General features: G+C 38.1%; 1 protein-coding gene across 1 annotated transcript in view; it reads left to right on the top strand.

Annotated features, from left to right (window-relative positions):
* Positions 1–6,123: 6,123 nt before the first annotated feature.
* The window catches only part of LOC124544743 (histone deacetylase 3), a 35,114-nt gene continuing 17,948 nt past the window's right edge, over positions 6,124–23,289 (top strand). The window contains exon 1 of the mRNA XM_047123403.1: positions 6,124–7,588. Coding sequence (XP_046979359.1) covers positions 6,219–7,517 — 1,299 coding nt within the window. The 5' untranslated portion in view covers positions 6,124–6,218 and the 3' untranslated portion in view covers positions 7,518–7,588. The remainder of the gene's footprint in view (positions 7,589–23,289) is intronic.

Here is a 23,289-nt window from a genome sequence, read left to right on the forward strand (position 1 = left end):
CAGAGTAAAACTGTGAGGGACGGGAAAAACCCACCGTGGTACAACAACAAAGTTAGGAAACTACTGCGAAAGCAAAGAGAGCTTCACTCTAAGTTTAAACGCAGCCAAAACCTCTCAGACAAACAGAAGCTAAACGATGTCAAAGTTAGCGTATGGAGGGCTATGCGTGAAGCGTTCAGTGAATTCTAAAGTAAAATTCTATGTACCGACTTGACAGAAAATGCTAGGAAGTTCTGGTCTTACGTTAAATCAGTAAGTGGCTCGAAACAGCATATCCAGACACTCCGGGATGATGATGGCATTGAAACAGAGGATGACACACGTAAAGCTGAAATTCTAAACACCTTTTTCCAAAGCTGTTTCACAGAGGAAGACCGCACTGCAGTTCCTTCTCTAAATCCTCGCACAAACGAAAAAATGGCTGACATCGAAATAAGTGTCCAAGGAATAGAAAAGCAACTGGAATAACTCAACAGAGGAAAGTCCACTGGACCTGACGGAATACCAATTCGATTCTACACAGAGTACGCGAAAGAGTTTGCCCCCCTTCTAACAGCCGTGTACCACAAGTCTCTAGAGGAACGGAAGGTTCCAAATGATTGGAAAAGAGCACAGGTAGCCCCAGTCTTCAAGAAGGGTCGTCGAGCAGATGTGCAAAACTATAGATCTATATCTCTGACGTCGATCTGTTGTAGAATTTTAGAACATGTTTTTTGCTCGAGTATCATGTCGTTTTTGGAAACCCAGAATCTACTATGTAGGAATCAACATGGATTCCGGAAACAGCGATCGTGTGAGACCCAACTCGCTTTATTTGTTCATGAGACCCAGAAAATATTAGATACAGGCTCCCAGGTAGATGCTATTTTTCTTGACTTCCGGAAGGCGTTCGATACAGTTCCGCACTGTCGCCTGGCAAACAAAGTAAGACCCTACGGAATATCAGACCAGCTGTGTGGCTGGATTGAAGAGTTTTTAGCAAACAGAACACAGCATGTTGTTATCAATGGAGAGACGTCTACAGACGTTAAAGTAACCTCTGGCGTGCCACAGGGGAGTGTTATGGGACCATTGCTTTTCACAATACTTATAAATGACCTAGTAGATAGTGTCGGAAGTCCCATGCGGCTTTCGCGAATGATGCTGTGGTATACAGAGAAGTTGCAGCATTAGAAAATTGTAGCGAAATGCAGGAAGATCTGCAGCGGGTAGGCACTTGGTGCAGGGAGTGGCAACTGACCCTTAACATAGACAAATGTAATGTATTTCGAATACATAGAAAGAAGGATCCTTTATTGTATGATTATATGATAGCGGAACAAACACTGGTAGCAGTTACTTCTGTAATATATCTGGGAGTATGCGTGCGGAACGATTTGAAGTGGAATGATCATATAAAATTAATTGTTGGTAAGGCGGGTACCAGGTTGAGATTCATTGGGAGAGTCATTAGAAAATGTAGTCCATCAACAAAGGAGGTGGCTTACAAAACACTCGTTCGACCTGTACTTGAGTATTGCTCATCAGTGTGGGATCCGTACCAGATCGGGTTGACGGAGGAGATAGAGAAGATCCAAAGAAGAGCGGCGCGTTTTGTCACAGGTTTATTTGGTAACCGTGATAGCGTTACGGAGATGTTTAACAAACTCAAGTGGCAGACTCTGCAAGAGAGGCGCTCTGCATCGCGGTGTAGCTTGCTCGCCAGGTTTCGAGAGGGTGCGTTTCTGGATGAGGTATCGAATATATTGCTTCCCCCTACTTATACCTCCCGAGGAGATCACGAATGGAAAATTAGAGAGATTAGAGCGCGCACGGAGGCTTTCAGACAGTCGTTCTTCCCGCGAACCATACGCGACTGGAACATGAAAGGGAGGTAATGACAGTGGCACGTAAAGTGCCCTCCGTCACATACCGTTGGGTGGCTTGCGGAGTATAAATGTAGATGTAGATGTAGATGTATCTGCAGTGACGTTTACGTGTTGAATAAACTGCATGCCATAGTTTGTAACTAATTTACGTTTTTTTTTCATATAGTTCAATAATCGTCACCCTGTATCTTCCAGTCTGTTGAATCTAACTTCCTCTTTGGAATAAAATTCCTTTATGGAGGAAATAATACTGCTCCACTTTAGGACAATTGGGGACATTTAAATGGGTCTTGGCCAATCTCAACTTATCATCATAATTTTGTTCCCTTCTTAAATTTTTACATGCTTCCTTCAAGGCACTTTGCTGCTTGACTGATGTATGGCCAACATGCACACTTCATTTCTTTCTGGTAGCGGAATTTCTAATTCTCTGTATAACTCAGCACTTCTTGGTAGCTCATCTGCTACCCGATTATTCTTCCCTTGTAAGTATTTAATCTCGAGGTTGAATTGCTGAAGGTACATAGTCCACTGTGCTGGTCTTGGAAGATTTAAAAACGAAGATTTAAAAACGGAAGTACCTTGTGATCACTATATATTATTAGCTTGTGACCTAACAAATAATGCTGAAATTCTTGAATAGCAAACACGGTAGCCATAGCCTCTAATTACGAAATTTCATAATTTCACTCAGCAGGTTGCAGTGAACGACTTGCAAATGCTATTGTTGTACGTACCTCGGTTGCCTTCTGTTTCCATCTGAAACACCTCTACTGTAATCCCTTAACGACTAATGTCAACTGCCATGCAAAACGGGTTCGAAAAATCTGGATGGTGTAAAAACGGACTACTCATCAAAAATTTTTTTAATTCTTCAAAAGCAGACTGGCATTCTTTAGTCAAAACCCACTGGCTATTCTTCTTCAATAAGTGGAGCAAAGAAGGCCCATTAAACAAGTGATCTCTAACAAAATGCCGGTAGAATCCGATTAAACCGAGCATTGACCTGAGCTGCTTTTTATTTCTGGGCCTTTCAAACTTTTCAATGACCGATAATTTGGAAGGATTGGGTAAAATATCTTCCCTGCTAATTTCACGGTCCATGAATTTTATTTTGTCTCTTACACGGTCAGTCTTCTCTAACTTTAATTCCATATCTCATTATTCTATAGCTACCAGCACCCTGTCTAGTAGACTGATATGTCCTTCCCATATGGAGCTGCCAACAGTATACATCTACATAAAAGTCACCTGATCTAAGAATTCCTACCCCAATGCATGAGTCATTACTCTAACAAAGGCACAGACACAAATATTTAGTCCAAAAGGGACTACTTTATATTGGTAGCACACTCCTTTATACCAAAAGGTCGTATATTTGCGTGATTCTTTTGCCAGGGGCAAATGCCAGTACCCATATGTTATGTCCATGGATTTAAGATACATAACTCCTCGGAACTTATGTATCAGTTCGTTCATATTTTGAGGATGGTCACCCTCTCTTATAATGGTTTCATTTAGACACCGAGTGTCCAGTATCTGACGCTTCTGTCTCTTAGGCACAACAGGAAGATTATCATATTCACTAACTGCTTGTTCAGTGAGACTCATGCCAACATATGTTGAATTTCTTTCTTAATAGGCTGCTTCCTCACAACATGCATCTATAAGATTTCTTGAAAAATACCTGCCCAGGCTTTACATTCAATCAAGAGTCAACCCTTTAACTTCACCAGGCGTTTTTGAGAATATATTGTGATGAGTAGTTAATACTTACCTTAATTCTGCGCTATATTTATCAGAAATTTAATCTGTTGACTGTGCCTTAGTCTCCATATCTTCCAGGATATAGTTCTCTTCCGATTAGCATCTTGTACATAATTCCCAAATTCAGTATCTTGCCACAAGTATCCCTTACATCTGATTACTGTAATAGACAGTTCCCATGCTGCATTATTACAGCCCACATAATTTCCAATTAAAGGCTCCATAGTCACTCGAGAGACTGGTACAGTTAACATTAAGTGGCTCTGATCAAAGCCACTCTTTCCTTGATATTTCGATAAAAGGTCTGTACCAGTCAACACTTCGACACTTAACCCAAACACAATTAAAGAAGGATGATCTATTATTATGTTACCCCTGCCAACTGGTATCAAAACTTCGTGCTGTACTGGTCTAGAAACTTTTCCAGTAGCACCTATTGTTCTTAAACCACTTACTTCTAGATAAGCTCAAGTACTGTGGTATGAATGGGACAGCATAAAAATGGTTTAAATCATACCTAACTGGAAGAGTGCAGAAAGTTCAAATAAGCAGTTCACATAATATGCGAAAAACTGGGGAACAATCAACAATGGGGTGCTGCAAGGTTCAGTCTTGGGTCCTCTGCTGTTCTTAATATATATTAATGACTTGCAATTCTATATTCACGAAGATACAAAGCTGGTACTTTTTGCCAATGATAGAAGTATAGCTATCACACCCAACAGACAAGAATTAACTAGTGAAATTGTAAACGATGTTTTTCAGGAAATCATTAAGTGATTCTCTGCAAATAGGCTCTCGTTAAACTTTGACAAAACACATTACATACAGTTCCACACAGTAAATGGAATGACACCATTAATAAATATAGACTTCGATCAGAAATCGGTAGCTAAGGTAGAATATTCAAAATTTCTAGGTGTATGCATTGATGAGGGGTTGAACTGGAAAAAACACACTGAGGATCTGCTGAAACGTTTGAGTTCAGCTGCTTATGCTATTAGGGTCATTGCAAATTTTGGCGATATACATTTCAGTAAATTAGCTTACCACACCTATTTTCATTCTCTGCTTTCATATGGCATCATATTCTGGGGTAACTAATCATTGAGTAAAAGAGTGTTCATTGCACAAAAGCGTGTAATCAGAATAATTGCTGGAGCTCATCCAAGATCAACCTGCAGACACTTCTTTAAAGAGCTAGAGATCTTCACTGTAGCCTCAAAATATATATATTCACTTATGAAATTTGTTATTAACAATCCGAACGAATTCAAAAGTAATAGCAGTGTACATGGCTACAACACTGGGAGAATGGATGATCTTCACTACTCAAGGTTAAATCTAACTTTGGCTCAGAAGGGGGTAAATTATGCTGCCACAAAAGTCTTTGGTCACTTACCTAATAGCATCAAAAGTCTGACAGATAGCCATATAGCATTTAAAAGGAAATTAAAAGAATTTCTTAATGGCAACTCCTTCTACTCATTAGATGAATTTTTGGATATAGTAAGTGGGTAATTTCCCAACCCCCTCCCACAAAAAATTAAAAATATTAAGTGTCATATTTTGTGTAATGTAATATCTTGTATAGACACCTTTTATTAACCTGACATGTTCCACAATATTACGAAGTGTTGTATTCATGATCTGTGGACCAAGTACTAAGAACGCTTGTGACAAAGCACTTGTCTGCTGTCCCTATCAAGAAGACAACGCACAGTTATGCCCGATCTGCTAGTCTTTATAATAGGGTGAGTTTTTCTAATCTGGACAGGTTTCTCATAAAAGTCTTCTAATAAATCCTTTTCAGACTGCTCCAACTAAAGGAATTTGGTTCAGTTGCAAGTACATTTATGCTTAGTTTCAAGGGCTTTTCAACCTCTACATTTGCAGCTGCCTTTTCCAACCGATCCACTAAATTTAAATCAAAGCACTCGAAGACTTCCTCTACTTTCTTCTTGCTGCACATCAGCTGAACTACAAGCTACCTCTGAGGAACTGCGTCCCTGCGCAACATTGATATCTATAATACTGTCGTCTGCTTTTACATTTTTTTAACGTGTTAAGTACATGCATATCATTCATTCTGCACTAAACTTGACAGTTACACAAAGTTCCGTTTCCGTGTATCATAATTTTCATCGTTTGTTAAAATTCCATTCTTGCTCATTTAAATCGGAATACTGTCTATTACTGATTCGTTCTTGTGCACGTGGCAGTCCTACCATTGCGTATGGCACGTCCTATCATCTACCTTGTGTACATCATTCCGTTTTCGTATGTCATATTTTTCGACACTTGTTAAAATTACACACGACGGGGTATGTATTGAAGTCACCGGCTGGCACTGAGTAGTATTGTGATTATTGAGCTCACTCGTTTCTACTCAACGGCTACCACAGACAGTATATGTCTGTGATGGCAACGAATTGACATTTTACGTCAGAGATAAAGTTATTTGTTTATTATGTTACAATATCTTTGAATGTGTGGTTTTGTGTTTGTGTTCGTATTTGTTTATGGTTTGTGATGGATAAGGAGGCTACGTTGTTATGAAAATTTTGCTCGATATTTTGCATAATGTCGAAGAAAGTAGTGTCGTACTTTTACAATCCAGATGTGGGCAATTTCCATTATGGACCAGGACATCCCATGAAACCACACAGACTTTCTGTTATTCACAGTCTTGTTCTGAATTATGGACTTTATAAAAAAATGCAGATTTATAGACCATACCGCGCGTCAGCACATGACATGTGTAGATTTCATTCTGATGAATACATAGACTTTCTCCAGCGTGTGACACCACAGAATTTGCAGGGCTACACGAAATATTTAAGTCACTTTAATGTTGGTGATGACTGTCCAGTTTTCGAAGGACTGTTTGACTTTTGCTCAATGTATACAGGAGCTTCATTGGAGGGTGCAATGAAGCTGAATAACAATTGCTGCGATATAGCAATAAACTGGTCCGGTGGTTTGCATCATGCCAAAAAATTTGAAGCTTCAGGTTTTTGTTATGTGAATGACATTGTAATAGCAATCTTAGAACTTCTGAAGTATCATGCTCGTGTGTTGTACATAGATATTGACGTTCATCATGGGGACGGCGTGCAGGAAGCGTTTTACTTGACAGATAGGGTGATGACAGTTTCTTTTCACAAATACGGAAATTATTTTTTTCCTGGTACTGGTGATATGTACGAAATAGGAGCTGAAAGTGGTCGTTATTATTCCGTGAATGTACCCTTAAAGGAGGGTATCGATGACTCGAGTTATTTTCAAGTGTTCAAACCTGTTATCTCAAGTGTAATGGAATTCTACCAACCTACTGCCATAGTTTTACAATGTGGTGCAGACTCTCTTGCAAATGACCGCCTTGGATGCTTCAGCTTAAGCACGAAAGGTCATGGTGAATGTGTAAAATTTGTGAGGGATTTAAATGTGCCTCTTTTGGCAGTTGGAGGAGGGGGCTATACATTAAGAAATGTTGCTAGATGTTGGACATATGAAACATCACTCCTTGTAGATGAACAAATTAGTAATGAACTACCATATACTGAATACTTAGAGTACTTTGCTCCTGATTTTACATTGCATCCAGAGGTTGTAACCCGTCAAGATAATGCAAATAGCAAGCAGTATTTAGAAACAATAACAAAACATGTGTATGATAATTTGAAAATGTGTCAGCATTCTCCCAGTGTACAAATGCATGATGTTCCAGGAGATGCCTTTCCATCCCAAGATGAAGTTGGACATGATGAACCAGATCCTGATGTGCGAGTAAGTCAAGCAGAAGAGGATCGGAGGATTGAGCAAAAAAATGAGTTTTATGATGGAGATGAGGATCAAGATAAGGAGAATTTAGGTCCATGAGATTCCTGATCAGGAGACATATGCATGTAGAATCATCTTTTTATAAGAGTGATCATCATACAAACTTAGATGTAAGGCTAATTGTATTTTTAACTTTTATTTTTAGTAGAAATTGAAAGAGATTTTGCCACTAAATCTTATTAACTTCTGGCAGCATTCTATTTTTACGTTTAATGTTTAGGGGTAATAACTAAAGAGATAAGGTTACTTATTATCTGACAGAATTGTTAACACATTCATTGTGTTGAGATGTGCCAGACTGTTCTTCCATTTCAGATATTCGTTTCATATTTCATGAAATTTTCAACAGTTATACTGTATAGATAACTTACTAATACTACATCAGTTTTTCAATCAAGTGCCCTCTAATGGTGTAGCAGTGGTACTTTTTGTCAGTGTGCATAAGCTGTGCTTGAATATAGCCTATAAAATTAATTTATGATGCAAACTACTAAAAATTGCTAACAGACTTAGTGTGACTCTTTAGGCTAACATTCAAAAAGATATATTTGTTTTGGTCTTACTATTTTGTTACTTTGCTTGTAGGAGGGAATGTGTACCTCTAATCAGTTTATTGTGAAGATTTTCACAAATGTTAATTTTTTGTGTGTATTTCAGTCACGTATTTTATAACACCAAACATACCAATAGGGAATTATCACAGAATGTTCACATTCTGGATGCATCTTTCAGTGTAGAATTATAAGTTAATAACATAATTCATATTCAGATAAAGGGAAAAGTGTGCATGAGCTTCCATATGTGCATTATTGTGTTTATGTACATATGCGTGCTCAAAAGTGATAAAACTTAGTTTAAAAAAATAATATATTGATAGTAACTGTACAGTCTTTCAGCAAAATACAGACATAGTCACATCAAGTAGAACACAAAAGGTCTTCCGTTATTGGCACATTATAAGTTTTAACACTTTGTTTTCATAGTACATAGCGTAATTTATTTCTTTTAGAGGTTAGAGCGAAAGCATCATCACTACCAGCAGTTTGTTTGTATTTGTGTTATTATTTTTGTTATTATTATTACTAGTACTGCTATTATGATCATCATCATTGTCATCAACTCTCAATTTGTGACAGTACGCACCAGTGTGCCTCTGATGAAAAATAATCAAAACTACAGATTTTGAGTTGTGGTATGATAGAGCTTTTGCTACAGCTAAATCAGTATAAAACAAATGTTATAGCGACACTTTTAAAATGTTCAGAATAAACATTAGAATAACATTTTAAGAAACTTCCAGGCAGATTAAAACTGTGTGCCCAGATCAAGACTCGAACTCAGGGCCTTTGCCTTTTGCAGGTAAGTGCTGTACCACATGAGCTACCCAAGCACGACTCCGACCTGTCACCACAGCTTTAATTCTGGCAGTACCTTGTCCCCTACTTTCCAGACTTCACAGAAGCTCTCTTTGCAGACCTTGGAGAACTAGCACTCCTGAAAGAAAGGATATTGCAGAGACATGGCTTAGCCACAGCCTGAGGGATATTTCCAGAACAGTTGTCTGCGAAAGGCGAAGGTCCCGAGTTTGAGTTTCGGTTGTCTTGCCTGCTTCACTGTACCACTGTGTTTGTATCATTGGACAAGAGTTCAAATATTGTAAGACTAATGTCCATCATAAATTTCAGACATATCCACAGATTCATGCTACATAATTGCTGTGCTCATACTTTGTAAGAAAGAGTACATCAGGGGGAAAACTGAGTAGAAGTAATAATAACAACAATGATGGGGTTGACAGAAGCGTCCGATCCCACGCGTCGGCTTTGACCCGTGACGTAAGGGTGTTCTCGTGTGTGACGTCATGACGGCGCGGAGTTTGGTTTGAGTGTGGCTGTCTCCAGTTCTGTTTTATCTTATTTTATTTACTTTTCTGATCTGTTGGTTCTATCTCGTGAGATTTTTTTTTAAATTTAAAAACACTTATTACTTATTTTAATTATGTTTCCTCCAATTTCTGTTTTAGTTTATTATATTTATCTTTCTGATCTGTTCATTCTATCCCGTGAGATTTTTTTTTTTTAAAGACAAAAAACACTAATCAGCTATTGAAGCATCTTTATCTTCTATGGGTTGCAGGTGTTACGACCCCTGGGGAGGTGGGTGGGTATTCATGCATGGCTGTCTTCACTTACACGTTGTAGCTACGCAAGACGTCTAAATTTGTTTGTATTTCGTTTGCCCCCCACCCAAAACACCCCATTTCCCGCGCTTGTCCCTTTAGTGTCATTAGGCTTCTTGTGGAAAGTGTGTGTGTTTGTTTTTGTTTCCGCCATATTTGTGACGTCATGGGTCAAAGCAGACGGGCGGGATCGGACGCTTCCGTATTTCCCAATAATTATAAATATCTATGTCTTTGTCAAAAATAGATTAATATTGTTCTTGTGAATGATCAATTTGGGAGCTACATGTTCAAGTGCCATAAATGTTTTAATTTTATGTATGACCTAATGCTTGGATGGAATTTGATTGAACAACTGTTAATAGAAAAATTAATTTAATGCTTGCATCCTTGAATATAGTCATTCAGATCATGCAAATTTTTAGTGTTTCCTGGAATGCATACATTTTACTTAGTCAAATTCTGGAGCTTTTAATACTCTATAATTTACAGTGAATGAAAGATTTGGGAAGTTTCGTGCAGATCTCAGAAGTTTATTATTTAATCATTAGCAAAGATTTGAGAGAGCAGATTGCTCTTAAAAATGTACTTATTTTGAATCACTAGTTAAGCCTGTGTTCATATAGCAAGTTATTTTGTTTGGACTCGATACTGTGAGGCGGCATGATGTGAATGTTAAAGGCCACAATTCTGATCAAAAAGTGTGTGGTAGAATCACATGAACAGATTAGGCTTGTATTTAGCATTTAATGGGTGTTGCGTAAGAATAAATACAAATTACAGCAGTAATGTGATGGCATATAATATTGTTTCAAGTGTTTTAAAAAAATAATAAGAATGAGAACCTAAATTTATTAAGATAAAATAATAATTTTTGCAGATCATATCACATATTTTCTATGCTTCTTAAATATAATTATTTAATTACCAGGTTAAAGAAACTTTTGTAGTATCCACTTTGTTCTTTTCATTACCAGTGTTGGCTCAAAGGAGGCAGTTTTATCATTCCTAAGATTGCATATATTCTGCGTTGGGTTTTACCCAGTCATGCTTGAGATTACTGATCTTCTTTCTATCCATACATTCCACTTCATTATAGCAGTTAATTTGAATACTGGGATATAAAATTTGTTATTAAAATAAAATTTTTATTTTCAACCTACAGACTTTTATTTAATTTGTGCAGAGATGTAATCTAACTATGACAAAAAAATTAATTGCAATATTTTTTTGAAGAATGTAGAAGACTTCAGTTTTCTTGAAATTTGGGTATTAATGAGTAAAACTGTGTAACATGTAATGTGATTTATTCATCTTGTTACGTACAATTTTCAGATCATTTTATTTGATTTATAGGAGACATTGAAGCTTAACACTAACATTTTTGAAAGAACTACAAAAGTGTATATAATTTTATATACTTTTTGAGATACCTCGTTCAAACTGTGAAACTGTCCTCAGTGAATTCTTCAGCAGAATAATTGTTTTTCCACTAGAAAAGTAAAGAGCAATCTCTTCAGTGAACCAAATTCCATGTTAAATACACTATATTACTGCCTTTTATTTTAGTGTAAATTTTTAACTCCATATACTTTGGGGTTCAGGTGCAGTATTTTAAATGATGTGTCTGAAGTTTAAAATTCTCTCTGTGGTGATTGATGTAGTTGTGATGAATATGGAGAGTGTGAAGTGTATGTTAGTTTTTGTGTAAGAAAATCAACACCTCAAATATGTTGGCCTAGAAGGAGGGGATGGATCATGTTTTTAAATTTTTTAATTGTGGGTGATTGGATACTTTTTGTTTGGTAACCGACAAGTTCCTAGAATGAAATTTTTCACTCTGCAGCAGTGTGTGCACTGATATTAACTTTCTGGCAAACTAAAACTGTGTGCTGGACCAAAACCTGAACTTGGGACTTTTCCTAGCCTGTACTACTCAAGCATGAGTCGTGACCTGTCCTCACAGCTTTCCTTCCATCACCATCCAAACTTAACAAAAGCTCACCTGCAAACTCTGCAAGACTAACATTCGTGGAAGAAAGGGTACTATGGAGACGTGGCTTAGCCACAGTCTGGTCTCAAGTTTGAGAATTGGCCTGGCACACAGCTATTGTTAATCAGCAGGGAGTTTGACATGTTCCTAACTATTTCGTTTTGTAATATTAGGAGCCTTGTGATGTTTGCTGAATTTCTCCAGAAGATTATGCTGTAACATGTAACTGACTCAGAGTAGCAATGGTAGACTAACTTATTGGCCTCTTTGTTTGTGTTACCTGACGAAATACACATTGCAAATGGCAAGCTATTCAGTTTATTTGATAAGTAAAGTGTACCTTCCAATTTAAATTTTTATCAAAATTTAGGTCTAGGAACTTGACATGGTTTGCTTCTGTGATATCCTGATCATTGAAATTTATTTTTATTTCACTCTGTTCTGATGATCTGATTTCAGATTGCATCATTTTGGTTTCAGCTACATTTAGTCCATTTTGACAGAACCTATATTCAAGCTTTCCTAAAGTATTTTGACACCTTATGGATTTTTTCAGGCACTTCATTTTCAATTAGAACTTATATATCATCAGCAAATAAAACAGATTGGATGTCAGTAGCAAGTGGCTGGTCATTTATGTAGAAAAGGAAGAAATATGACATGATATTGAACCTTTTTTTAAAAAAAATCACAAATATAGCTATTCCGAGGCAGTGAATGTGACATTTGTACATCACATAAATAAAGTATATTCCTAGTGTTATTATACAGCAAACTGCTATGGAGCAAACACTAAATTTACCTTTATACTATTTCTATAATATGTTGTGTTTTGCACTACTGGATCAAGTGTTTACATTTAGTGATACGTCTTGAGAATGGACTGATATCTTCTGGAAAATTTTTCCATTTCTTTACTTTTCTATAATCACAGGAATAGTTACTTTCTTTGTCATTCTATAATTACACACTTATACTGCACTGATGTGTCATTTCTTCCCTTATACGTCTTGAGAATGGACTGATATCTTCTGGAAAATTTTTCCATTTCTTTACTTTTCTATAATCACAGGAATAGTTACTTTCTTTGTCATTCTATGATTACACACTTATACTGCACTGATGTGTCATTTCTTCCCTTATACGTCTTGAGAATGGACTGATATCTTCTGGAAAATTTTTCCATTTCTTTACTTTTCTATAATCACAGGAATAGTTACTTTCTTTGTCATTCTATAATTACACACTTATACTGCACTGATCTGTCATTTCTTCCCTTATATAAAACATCAGAGACCAGTCTTATTTCCTATTTCTTCTTAAGCATTCTCACCCATTTATGCCCACTAAACAGCACCATGTCTAGCTCTTGCCCTCGTTTGTGCGAGACTTTCCCATTTCAGTTTCTTAATCTCTCGATGCCTGCTAGATAAATTTGCTGGAAATTACTCTAAGCAGTGCTTGCTTAGATGCCACACATTTTTCTTTCTTTTTTTTTAAATTTTAGTCTTCAACCAAATTATGGGTATGTGACAAATTTGGCACATTGGGCAATAAGGGAAATTGAACTAATTTTAGGTAGAGAAGATAGTGCTAAATACTATGGCTGTTCAATAAAGAATGATCACAATTTTTTATGGTCATAATTTCTCTCGCTAAAATTAAATCTTATGATGTTCTGTTAGCTTCATGTGCAACAAGCATGTTGTAGTAGTTTACGAGAGGCAGGCAAGTTCAGAAATGTTCAGTATCACCTACTGCTGCAATGGAGGTAATGTGCAAGGAACAATATGTGGCTTTGAAATTGTGCTTTTGTCTCAACAAATCTTCAGCTGCGGCCTATAAAATGTTACAGGAGGCCTATGGAGAGTCTATTCTTCCCTACAGCACAGCTCAAAGGTGGTTTAAAATGTTTAAAGAGTGGAGACAATCGAATTTAAAGGAAGGTGGACCCGTTACCCCAGTTACTGCTCTTACGGAAGAAAACATCAATACTGCTGCTGTCATTGTGAGAGAGGATCAATGAATTACCTTAAAATCACTTCCTGAAATACTGAACATTTCATTGTGTGCCACCTACACGCTGGCGACAGAAAAATTACAAATGACACGTGTTTGTGCGCGATGGGTTCCAAGACTGTTGATTCCCGAACAAAAGGACATTCGCGTGCAGGTCTCCATGCAGTTAAAGGTGATGTTAGAGGAAGATCCGGAGTTTCTTTCAAATGTAATGACTGCTGATGAAACTTGGTTACATCATTTTGATCTTGAGAGCAAACACCAAAGCTCAGGCTAACTAACCTAAGGACATCACACACATCCATGCCCAAGGCAGGATTCGAACCTGCGACCGTAGCGGTCGCTCGGCTCCAGACTGTAGCACCTAGAACTGCACGACCACTCCAGCCGGCCAAAAAAGCAAAAGTTGTTGCTTCTGCTGGGAAAGTTATGGTCATCTCATTCTTTGATATTCGTGGAATGGTTTATCAGCATGTTGTACCTGCACACACATCAGTAACTGGACAATACTACAGGGATGCCCTGAAAACATTGAAAGTCCATATAAGGGGCAAAAGACCACATTTCTGCGAAGCAGGCTGGATGCTGCACTTCAATAATGTGCGGCAACATATTGCCAATGTTGTTGCTGAATAGCTTATAAAAATCAGCATGAAGTGCATCCCTCACCCTCCCTGTAGTGCCCATGTGACTTTTTTCTATTCCCTAACATGAAGAAACGCCTTCGTGGGAGGCAGTAGTGAAGGCTGAGGAGGGGATTTTGAAGGACCTCTCAAAAAATGGTTTCCAGCATATATTTGAAGACTGGCAGAAACGCTGGGACAAGTGCATCGCATTCATGGGAGACTACTTTGAGGACCATCAAAATTATCAGGATGAGGAAAGGTATGTTGTCAAAAAAATTATGATCATTTTTTTATTGAACAGTCCTCATATATAAAATGTAGAATGAATATGGTAAAAGAGATACACAAATGGTTAAAACTGATAGTTCACTTCTTTAAACTGACAACTTATTTAGAGTAAGAATTCACAAAAAGTTATAAGTAGATAAATGTGTATTTTACAAATGGAAATTCACAAAGCAGTTCTTTCCTTTTTTGAGACACAAATTAAATGCATTTCTCGCACATACCAGAGGATTTCTGCTTGCAGAAGGGGTGCTTGCATCATACACATATATGACCTAGTAGATAGTGTCGGAAGTTCCATGCGGCTTTTCGCGGATGATGCTGTAGTATACAGAGAAGTTGCAGCATTAGAAAATTGTAGCGAAATGCAGGAAGATCTGCAGCGGATAGGCACTTGGTGCAGGGAGTGGCAACTGACCCTTAACATAGACAAATGTACTGTATTGCGAATACATAGAAAGAAGGATCCTTTATTGTATGATTATATGATAGCGGAACAAACACTGGTAGCAGTTACTTCTGTAAAATATCTGGGAGTATGCATGCGGAACGATTTGAAGTGGAATGATCATATAAAATTAATTGTTGGTAAGGCGGGTACCAGGTTGAGATTCATTGGGAGAGTCCTTAGAAAATGTAGTCCATCAACAAAGGAGGTGGCTTACAAAACACTCGTTCGACCTGTACTTGAGTATTGCTCATCAGTGTGGGATCCGTACCAGATCGGGTTGACGGAGGAGATAGAGAAGATCCAAAGAAGAGCGGCGCGTTTCGTCACAGGTTTATTTGGTAACCGTGATAGCATTACGGAGATGTTTAACAAACTCAAGTGGCAGACTCTGCAAGAGAGGCGCTCTGCATCGCGGTGTAGCTTGCTCGCCAGGTTTCGAGAGGGTGCGTTTCTGGATGAGGTATCGAATATATTGCTTCCCCCTACTTATACCTCCCGAGGAGATCTCGAATGGAAAATTAGAGAGATTAGAGCGCGCACGGAGGCTTTCAGACAGTCGTTCTTCCCGCGAACCATACGCGACTGGAACAGGAAAGGGAGGTAATGACAGTGGCATGTAAAGTGCCCTCCGCCACACACCGTTGGGTGGCTTGCGGAGTATAAATGTAGATGTAGATGAATACTTTAATTGTGAGTATCTTTTTGTTGTACATGTCTGCGACTCGGCATCGCCTCTGTGTGGTGAGTGGCAACATTCCCTTTCATAATATTGTTACATTCCATCCTGTATTTTCCATGTTTGATTTTTTTGATAAGGACGTTATGAAATATGAAATCTCTGCTTGTGTTGTGTATATGCGGATGGAGCATTTACCTGGGTTCCCTTGTCTATGGCCCTCCGAGTCTCGTGGACGAATAGCACGAGCTGGGTTCCACACGATTGTCTTTTTCGAAACTTTGGTAATATTAGGTAATAAATTATTATAATTTTCTTGTTAATGGCCAACTTTTGTAGTTTAATTTAGATAAGTTATATTTTAGAAATAAAAAGTAGAATTTAATTGCCACCAAATAAGGCAATCTTGTTCTTTCTGTCATGCTCAGTTACGTAATCTGGGTCCTCATCTGAGTCATCCACCAAACTAGCTTCACTCTCATCAGGAGATGCAAATGATGATGTATTGTGATGACTCCTTAGTTGACAGTGTGACATCTGAAAAGTGTAAACTTCATTGTACAAATTGCATGTGATAATTCTTAAATGTCTGATGTGTCACTTTTGGCACAAACTAAAAATACGGAGTTTTACAGTTGACGCCCACTGTGACAAATTTTGTACAAACCTAAAAAAACTCATAAAATGTAAACGGAACTTGCCTTACAAACTGAATCTACTGCAATACATAGACTATGTAAACAAGAGCATATTTTACAAAAGGTACTTACCTTCATTTTGATTTGTACAGCTGTAAAAACTTTGAGATTATGAGCAGCAAATGCTTAACTCAGATGATGTTAAGTGCTCACTGGCTGTATTCATTAAACTGCCTACATGCAACAGCACAATATGGTAGATGGTTGAAAACTGTGCAATATATGGCACTATGGGCTAATAAGTTGTTACTTCAATATTAAAAACTGGGCGCTGATGACCATGCTGTTTAGCACCCGAAAACCTCAAACCACACACACAATATTAAAAACACGTACAAATTGGGTACATGCCAAATATGGCAGTAAGAGAGTAATAATTGCTGTGACACAACTTACTTTTCTGTAGTCTCTGATTACATACCTTGCTATCCTCTGTTGTACTCGTATCTGCTCTGATAGGTATCCAGAATGCTCCAACTGGAGTCTCGCAAGGGGCGTGCAGGCTTTCCTCTTTGTGCCCACCCATGCATGAACTCTATGTGTAGGCCCCGGTGTGGCTTCCCAGCTCTCACTGCCACACACATGTACTGGCATTATGACGATGTCAGGTCCCAGCCTGTACTCGTATCTTACAGCGCTGTTGCTACTTGTGAAGGTGACCATTTGACTCGTCTCCTCTTTTGCCAACATCCCATTTCTCTGAATCCAATTTCTGATGACTTCTAGGGCTGTTTGCAGAATCTCACAGCCTCCTCTATTTTATTTTTGTTTGCTTCATTGTACACAACTAGCAAATATCGTAAAATTTGCGTACCTCCTCCCCACCACCATTGACTTAAATCAGAGAAAAACAGTGGCCCTAATTTGCTCTCTCCATATCATCACTACCTCTGAAGTGAAGTTTCCCACCTCTCTCCCTCTGTCTTCCGTCATGCAGATTTGTTGTCATCCAGAGCATTACTCTTCCGTCAAGCACCAGCCCTTGCAATTTTGTTTGTAGTACTGTGTTTTGCCCTGTCAGAAGCTGTGGGGAGATCAATGGCTATATGGTCAAAATGCCCTCTACTGTCGATCACTTCTGATATATTCCACTGAACAGCAGCTACCTGTGACTGATGTGAAAATTCTGCCCTGAATCCATGATGATGCCTACACCACCAACTCACTACTTGCAAACATCTTTTTCAATATGAGGTGTGTTTCTTAAGCGAGTACCATTTTGAAATAAAATAAAACACATAGCCTTTTCATAGCAATTTTATTTTTACATGGAAGCCTGTACTGTAATGTACTTTGCTGTGTGATTCCCACAAAATTTGGCACATTTCTTTATTTGTTTGTGAGTTTTTGAAATGCTTTCTCCTATTGGGAATCTTGCTGACTATGAAATATGTGCTGTGATTAATTTTGTTTGTGTTAAGGGTGTGAAATAAGTTGAAATTCATCATCAGATCCATAAAGTGTATGGAGAAAACATTATGAGCAATGGGGTGGTACAGAAATGGGCGAGGTTTTTTAAAGAGTTCCATTTGAATGTTCACAATGAGAAATGAAGTGGCAACCTTCAGTCATTACTGACAGTTTGGTGCAGAAAGTTGATGAAAACTGAGAGAACACATACTTTATGGTTTCAACAACATTATGTGATGAGTTTCAAGTGTCAAGAAGTGTGCTTTAATGCAGTTGTCTAATCAGGTGAAAGACTTATACAAGGATGGTATTCAAAAGTTGGTTGTATGATACAGTGGGAAGTAAATTAAAGTAAAGACTTAAAAAATAAAATTGCTAAGAAAAGTGTACTTGTTTTATTTTTATTTCAAAACTATACTTGCTGAAAAAAAAACCTGTATTTATCAACGACTCCTTCAAATGCTTTACTTACTGTACAGGTAAGTCTCCATTGCTCTTTCTCTTTTGTGTACAGCTATTACTACTGCTTCTTCCCATTCCTCAGGGAGCACACTCTTTTTCATAAAGAAGCCAAACAGGAATAGTTGGTGGCAAGGAATGGAAAAGTTGCATAGACCACAATCGTACAATCCAAAAACTCACTAGCAGCTAAGACATCTGGGTGTGAAAATGTTCCTTGTATGATCAGATAGGAATGCCAGGAAAGGGACAGTGTTCCAATCCATGATTTTTAAAATTCTCCACTTATTGTGTCCATCTTAGCTGCCTTACTCCTGCCTATTGTTTTTATAGCTATGTATCTGTCCCTGTTATGAAATGTGAGCTGTTTGACAACATCCTACTCTTATCCCTTAACTTCTCCATTCACTTTCCTGTCCATAGCCACTTTTATACTGAATTGCTGATTAAATAGCTCTCCTTTACCTGTACCCCTTACGTTACTTCCTTCCCTACATGAATGTTTGGAATTGACCTTTGTGTTCCTTTATGGCTTCTTATAACATGCTTTGCTTCACATTCTGGTATAATCTGCTTCAGTTGTGACCACAGTGTATGTGCATACTTTCCTGTATTTCCGATTACCTTAACTAAGTATTTTTCTGTTTCTGCCGTGCTTGCTTTGTAGTATTCAGAAACGTTATACTTCAACTACTACTGCAGTGTCCACACTTATTCCCTTAATTATGTCTGTTTTCTGCTGTATGTCACCCTATCAAAAAATATATCCAGTAAATAGTAACCCCTTGTATTTTCTGTGGGTCTTTTCCCAGATCAGCATGTCTGCTACAAGTTCATCCATTCCCTGTGAGTTGATTTTTCCTTCCCACACTCCTTGCGTGGTTGGGTCTTCCCCATTTATTACTGAGGAAACGGAAGTATTTCCCACAGCTAATAAAAAAGAACCTCAGCAAGGTAGTTTATACAAATAAAAATTCTGCCTAACACTGTGGGCTTGCTAAAAAATGTGCAGTGTTGCAGCTGTATCAGTTGATTTGTCATAACAAAATGAACATGTAGCAGTAACAAAATCCACAGCTGACTGACTCAGGCTATCTGTTTTGGTCTCTGTACACTGTAATATTGTGTGCCACCACACAGCCAGGTTGTTTTCTTCTCTTCTGTGCAGTTTATTTATTGTCATTGACAGTTTTAATTGCAGACTAGGCATTAAGTTTGCAGTTTTGTTATTAGAACCCATATAAAGTTGACTGTGTTGTTAGAAGTAGCAGGAATTCAATACTTCATCCTCTTCCATTTGGATATTCAACAAGGAAGAACAGCTACATGTATTCATCCACGTGCAACCTAATATTTCACCATACCATACTCTCACATTACTAATATGTCTTATCTTATTATCTTGCTCCTTGCGCGAGATTTAAAATGGAATCAGCAGAATTCTTCCACTGTTTATATCAAATGCTGGTTTCACAAATTTACCCAACAGTGTGCAGAGTCCTTGTCAGTTTCATTATATTGTTGTGCTGTATGAAATCGTTATTGGGCTGGATTGACAGAAGACATCTGAAGAGGTGGAAGTAGAGTGTCTCATTATGTACTGTTGCAAAATATGGATAAGTAAGTTATGATAGCAATGATTCAAAGAAATGCATTTTTCATTGTGGCATAATATTCTCAGAAAATTTCTTTCAACGGTTTTCTTCTTCGAAGTGCTGAAATGTTTTATTACCTCCCACTACCTAGAGAGAAATGAATGTCACAATAAACTAAGAGAGATCAAAGCTGATAGATAAGATTTAGGTACTCATTTTTTTCACATGCTATTTGACAGTGGTATAGTAAAAACACGGTTCAACAATGGTGTCACAGCACCTCTGCCAAACACTAAAATGTGAACTGCAGTGTAATCATGCAGATGTAGATGACAGCATGGTAACGTAACAGTCTAAGTGTGCTGCTGATCCTGTCTGACAACTATGAAAAAGAAATAAAAAGCATTGCTCGCATGTGAGTTAAAAACTTATAGCAGTTCCTTTATGATACATAATTTTTAATTTTGTTGGAACGTTTACCATCCACTGTAAGGCACAGGCTCTGTCATGAGGAAGTCATGTATTGGAGAAGATACCACACAGACCTTGGTTATCAGTTAACAATGTGATAGTGCTATGCTAATAGAGGGATTACAAATTGTAAAAAGTAGAACATCGAACAAGAGCTAATCCTTCCTTATTAACTGCTTTGTACAGGAATGACATGATATACATGAGTATTTTTGGGTTTGAAAAAATAGTCTGCAATGAATCTTTCCTCAGAGAGACCTTTCTTTCTTCATGACTCAAATGATGAAATAAGTGCCATGAAGGATTTCAAATCTGCCAGATCCATAAAGTCATATAAATCGATTATTTCCCACAACATGAAGAGACTGGACTTAAAACACCTAAATTTGTAATTAAAATTGAGGTCAATTGACCAACGGAAAACATACGGCTTGCTGTATTTTACTCATTTATTTATTGACCATGTGGGTTACAGAATTAAATTTTGCACATACATACATTAAATTGATACAAGATAAAATGAAGTAATGTACCCCCCCCCCCCCCCCCATCCCCCTCTCTCTCTCCCTCTCTCTCTCTCTCTCTCTCTCTCTCTCCCTCCCTCCCTCTCCCTCACACACACACACACACACACACACACACACACACATAATCAGGAAAGGAAGCTGGACAATTGGCAATAGCTAAAAGAAGCTGAGATATCCGTTTTCCTTCGTAGTTCGATACAAAAGATTCCAGCCAGTATATTGGTGCAGGTGTTACATCTGCAAAGTTTTTCCGAGTACCCATGAATTTTCTTTTTTGGCAGTTGTGCAAAATGAGGTCCAGTGTTTGTTTCAACTTTCAGCTGTCGCATTGGTCATCATCAGGTCATTCGCTATTTATGTAGCATTGCTGAGATCATGGAATGGCCAGCTCTTATACGGTAGAGTTGGTTCTCACTACTGGGGTTGGATGGTCAGATCTACTGTACCTATCTTCTCATGACCATAGTCCACTGATTAAATGGGATCCCAGCCATACGAATCAGAATTATACAAATTTCTCCCAAGATTGCCTGAGAACTATCTTTTCAGGTAAATACCTATGAAGGATAACACTGCAATCAGTCACATTTTTATTGATGAACATGTTTAATTTTTGTGAAATTAGTATTGGACCTAATACTGTCTCCAAATAGTAGCAGAAGCCATCAAAACACTCAAAACCAACAAAGTAAGTGATCATCGTCTTTGTTTCGCCTCTATCCAACATCTCGTCGGGTTGGGGTATCGCCATTTTACTCTCTTTCCACCATTCTGCTTCCACAATTTGATTCCATAGCAGGTTTCTCCTCCTTAAACTCATCTTCATTGTATCAATCCATCTTGTTCTCAGTCTGCTTCTTGGCCTCTTGCCCTCAATCCTGAACTCCATCATTCTTCCTGGTATTCTTCCCTCTCCCATCCTCTTCACATGCCCAAACCATTTTAATCTATTCTTTTCAATTTTCTCAGTCAACTTCTCCACCCCAATTTCCTTCCTAAAATCTTCATTTTTCACTCTGTCTCTCCTTGTCCTCCCTAGTATACTTCTCAGAAACTTCATTTCACTGGATTGTATCCTACTCTCTTCTCCTCTCTTCTAGTCATAGTCCAAGTCTCTGAGCCATAAATTAGTATGGGTGTGAAGTAAGTCTTGTATAGCACCAGCTTGCACCTCATTGGCACTTCCCTTCCCCACACCAAGCCCCTCACACACTGGTGAAATGTACTACTCTGTTGTATTCTTTTGCTGATGATGAAGACTCCATTACAGTGGAATTATTGAAATGGATAGGACTAAAGATTATAAGTGATCTACACTTGCATTTTGAGAATATTTGCAAACAGAACAGGTTCCCAAAGAGCGGAAAATAACATTAAACTGCCCATTACATCAAAAAAGGGAGACTAACTAACTGTCAACAATTACATCTACATCTATGCTCTCCAAATCACTGTGATGTGCATGGCAGTGGGTACACCCCATTGTACCAATCATTAGGGTTTTTTCATATTCTGTTCACGTATGGAGTGTGGTAATAATGATTGATTGAATGCCTCTGTGCGTGCAGTAATTATTCCAATCTTATCCACATGATTCCTGTATGAGTGATGCGTAAGTGGTTGTAGTATATCCCTAGAGTATTAATTTAAAACTGGTTCTTGAAACTTTGTTAACAGACTTTCTCAGGATAGTTTACATCTGTCTTCAAGAGTCTCCAGGTTCAGTTCCTTCAGTATCTCTCAGATACTCTCCCATGGATTAAACAAACCTTTGACCATTCATGCTGTCCTCATCTGTATACGTTCAATATCCTCTGTTAATCCTGTCTGGTACGGGTCCCACACACTTGAGCAAGATTCTAGGGTGGGTCGCATGAATGATTTGTAAGCAATCTATTTTGAAGACTGATTACTCTTCCCCAGTAGTATTCTACCAATAAACTGAAATCTACCACCTGCTTTACCTGTGACTGAACCTACATGATCATTGCACTTCATATCCCTATGAAGTGTATATGAATGAGTTAGCCATTTTCTGATGTGCAAATTTTATATTTCTGAGCATTTAGAGCAAGTTGCCAATCTCAGCATCATGTCGAAATCTTATCAAGATCTGACTGAATATTAATGCAGCTTCCCTCAGACAGTACTTCATTATAGATAACTGCATCATCTGCAAAAAGCCTGATTTTCCTATTAATACTGTCTGCAAGGTCATTAATATACAACAAGAACAGCAGTGGTCCCAATGCACTTTCTTGGGGCACACCCAAGGTTACTTCTTCATCTGACGATGACTTTCCATCCAAGATAACATGCCAATGCACTTTCTTGGGGCACACCCAAGGTTACTTCTTCATCTGACGATGACTTTCCATCCAAGATAACATCCTGTGTCCTCCCTAGCAAAATGTCCTCAATC

The sequence above is a fragment of the Schistocerca americana genome, chromosome 8 (genome assembly GCF_021461395.2).
Source record: "Schistocerca americana isolate TAMUIC-IGC-003095 chromosome 8, iqSchAmer2.1, whole genome shotgun sequence".
In the NCBI taxonomy this organism is placed as follows: Eukaryota; Metazoa; Arthropoda; class Insecta; order Orthoptera; family Acrididae; genus Schistocerca; species Schistocerca americana.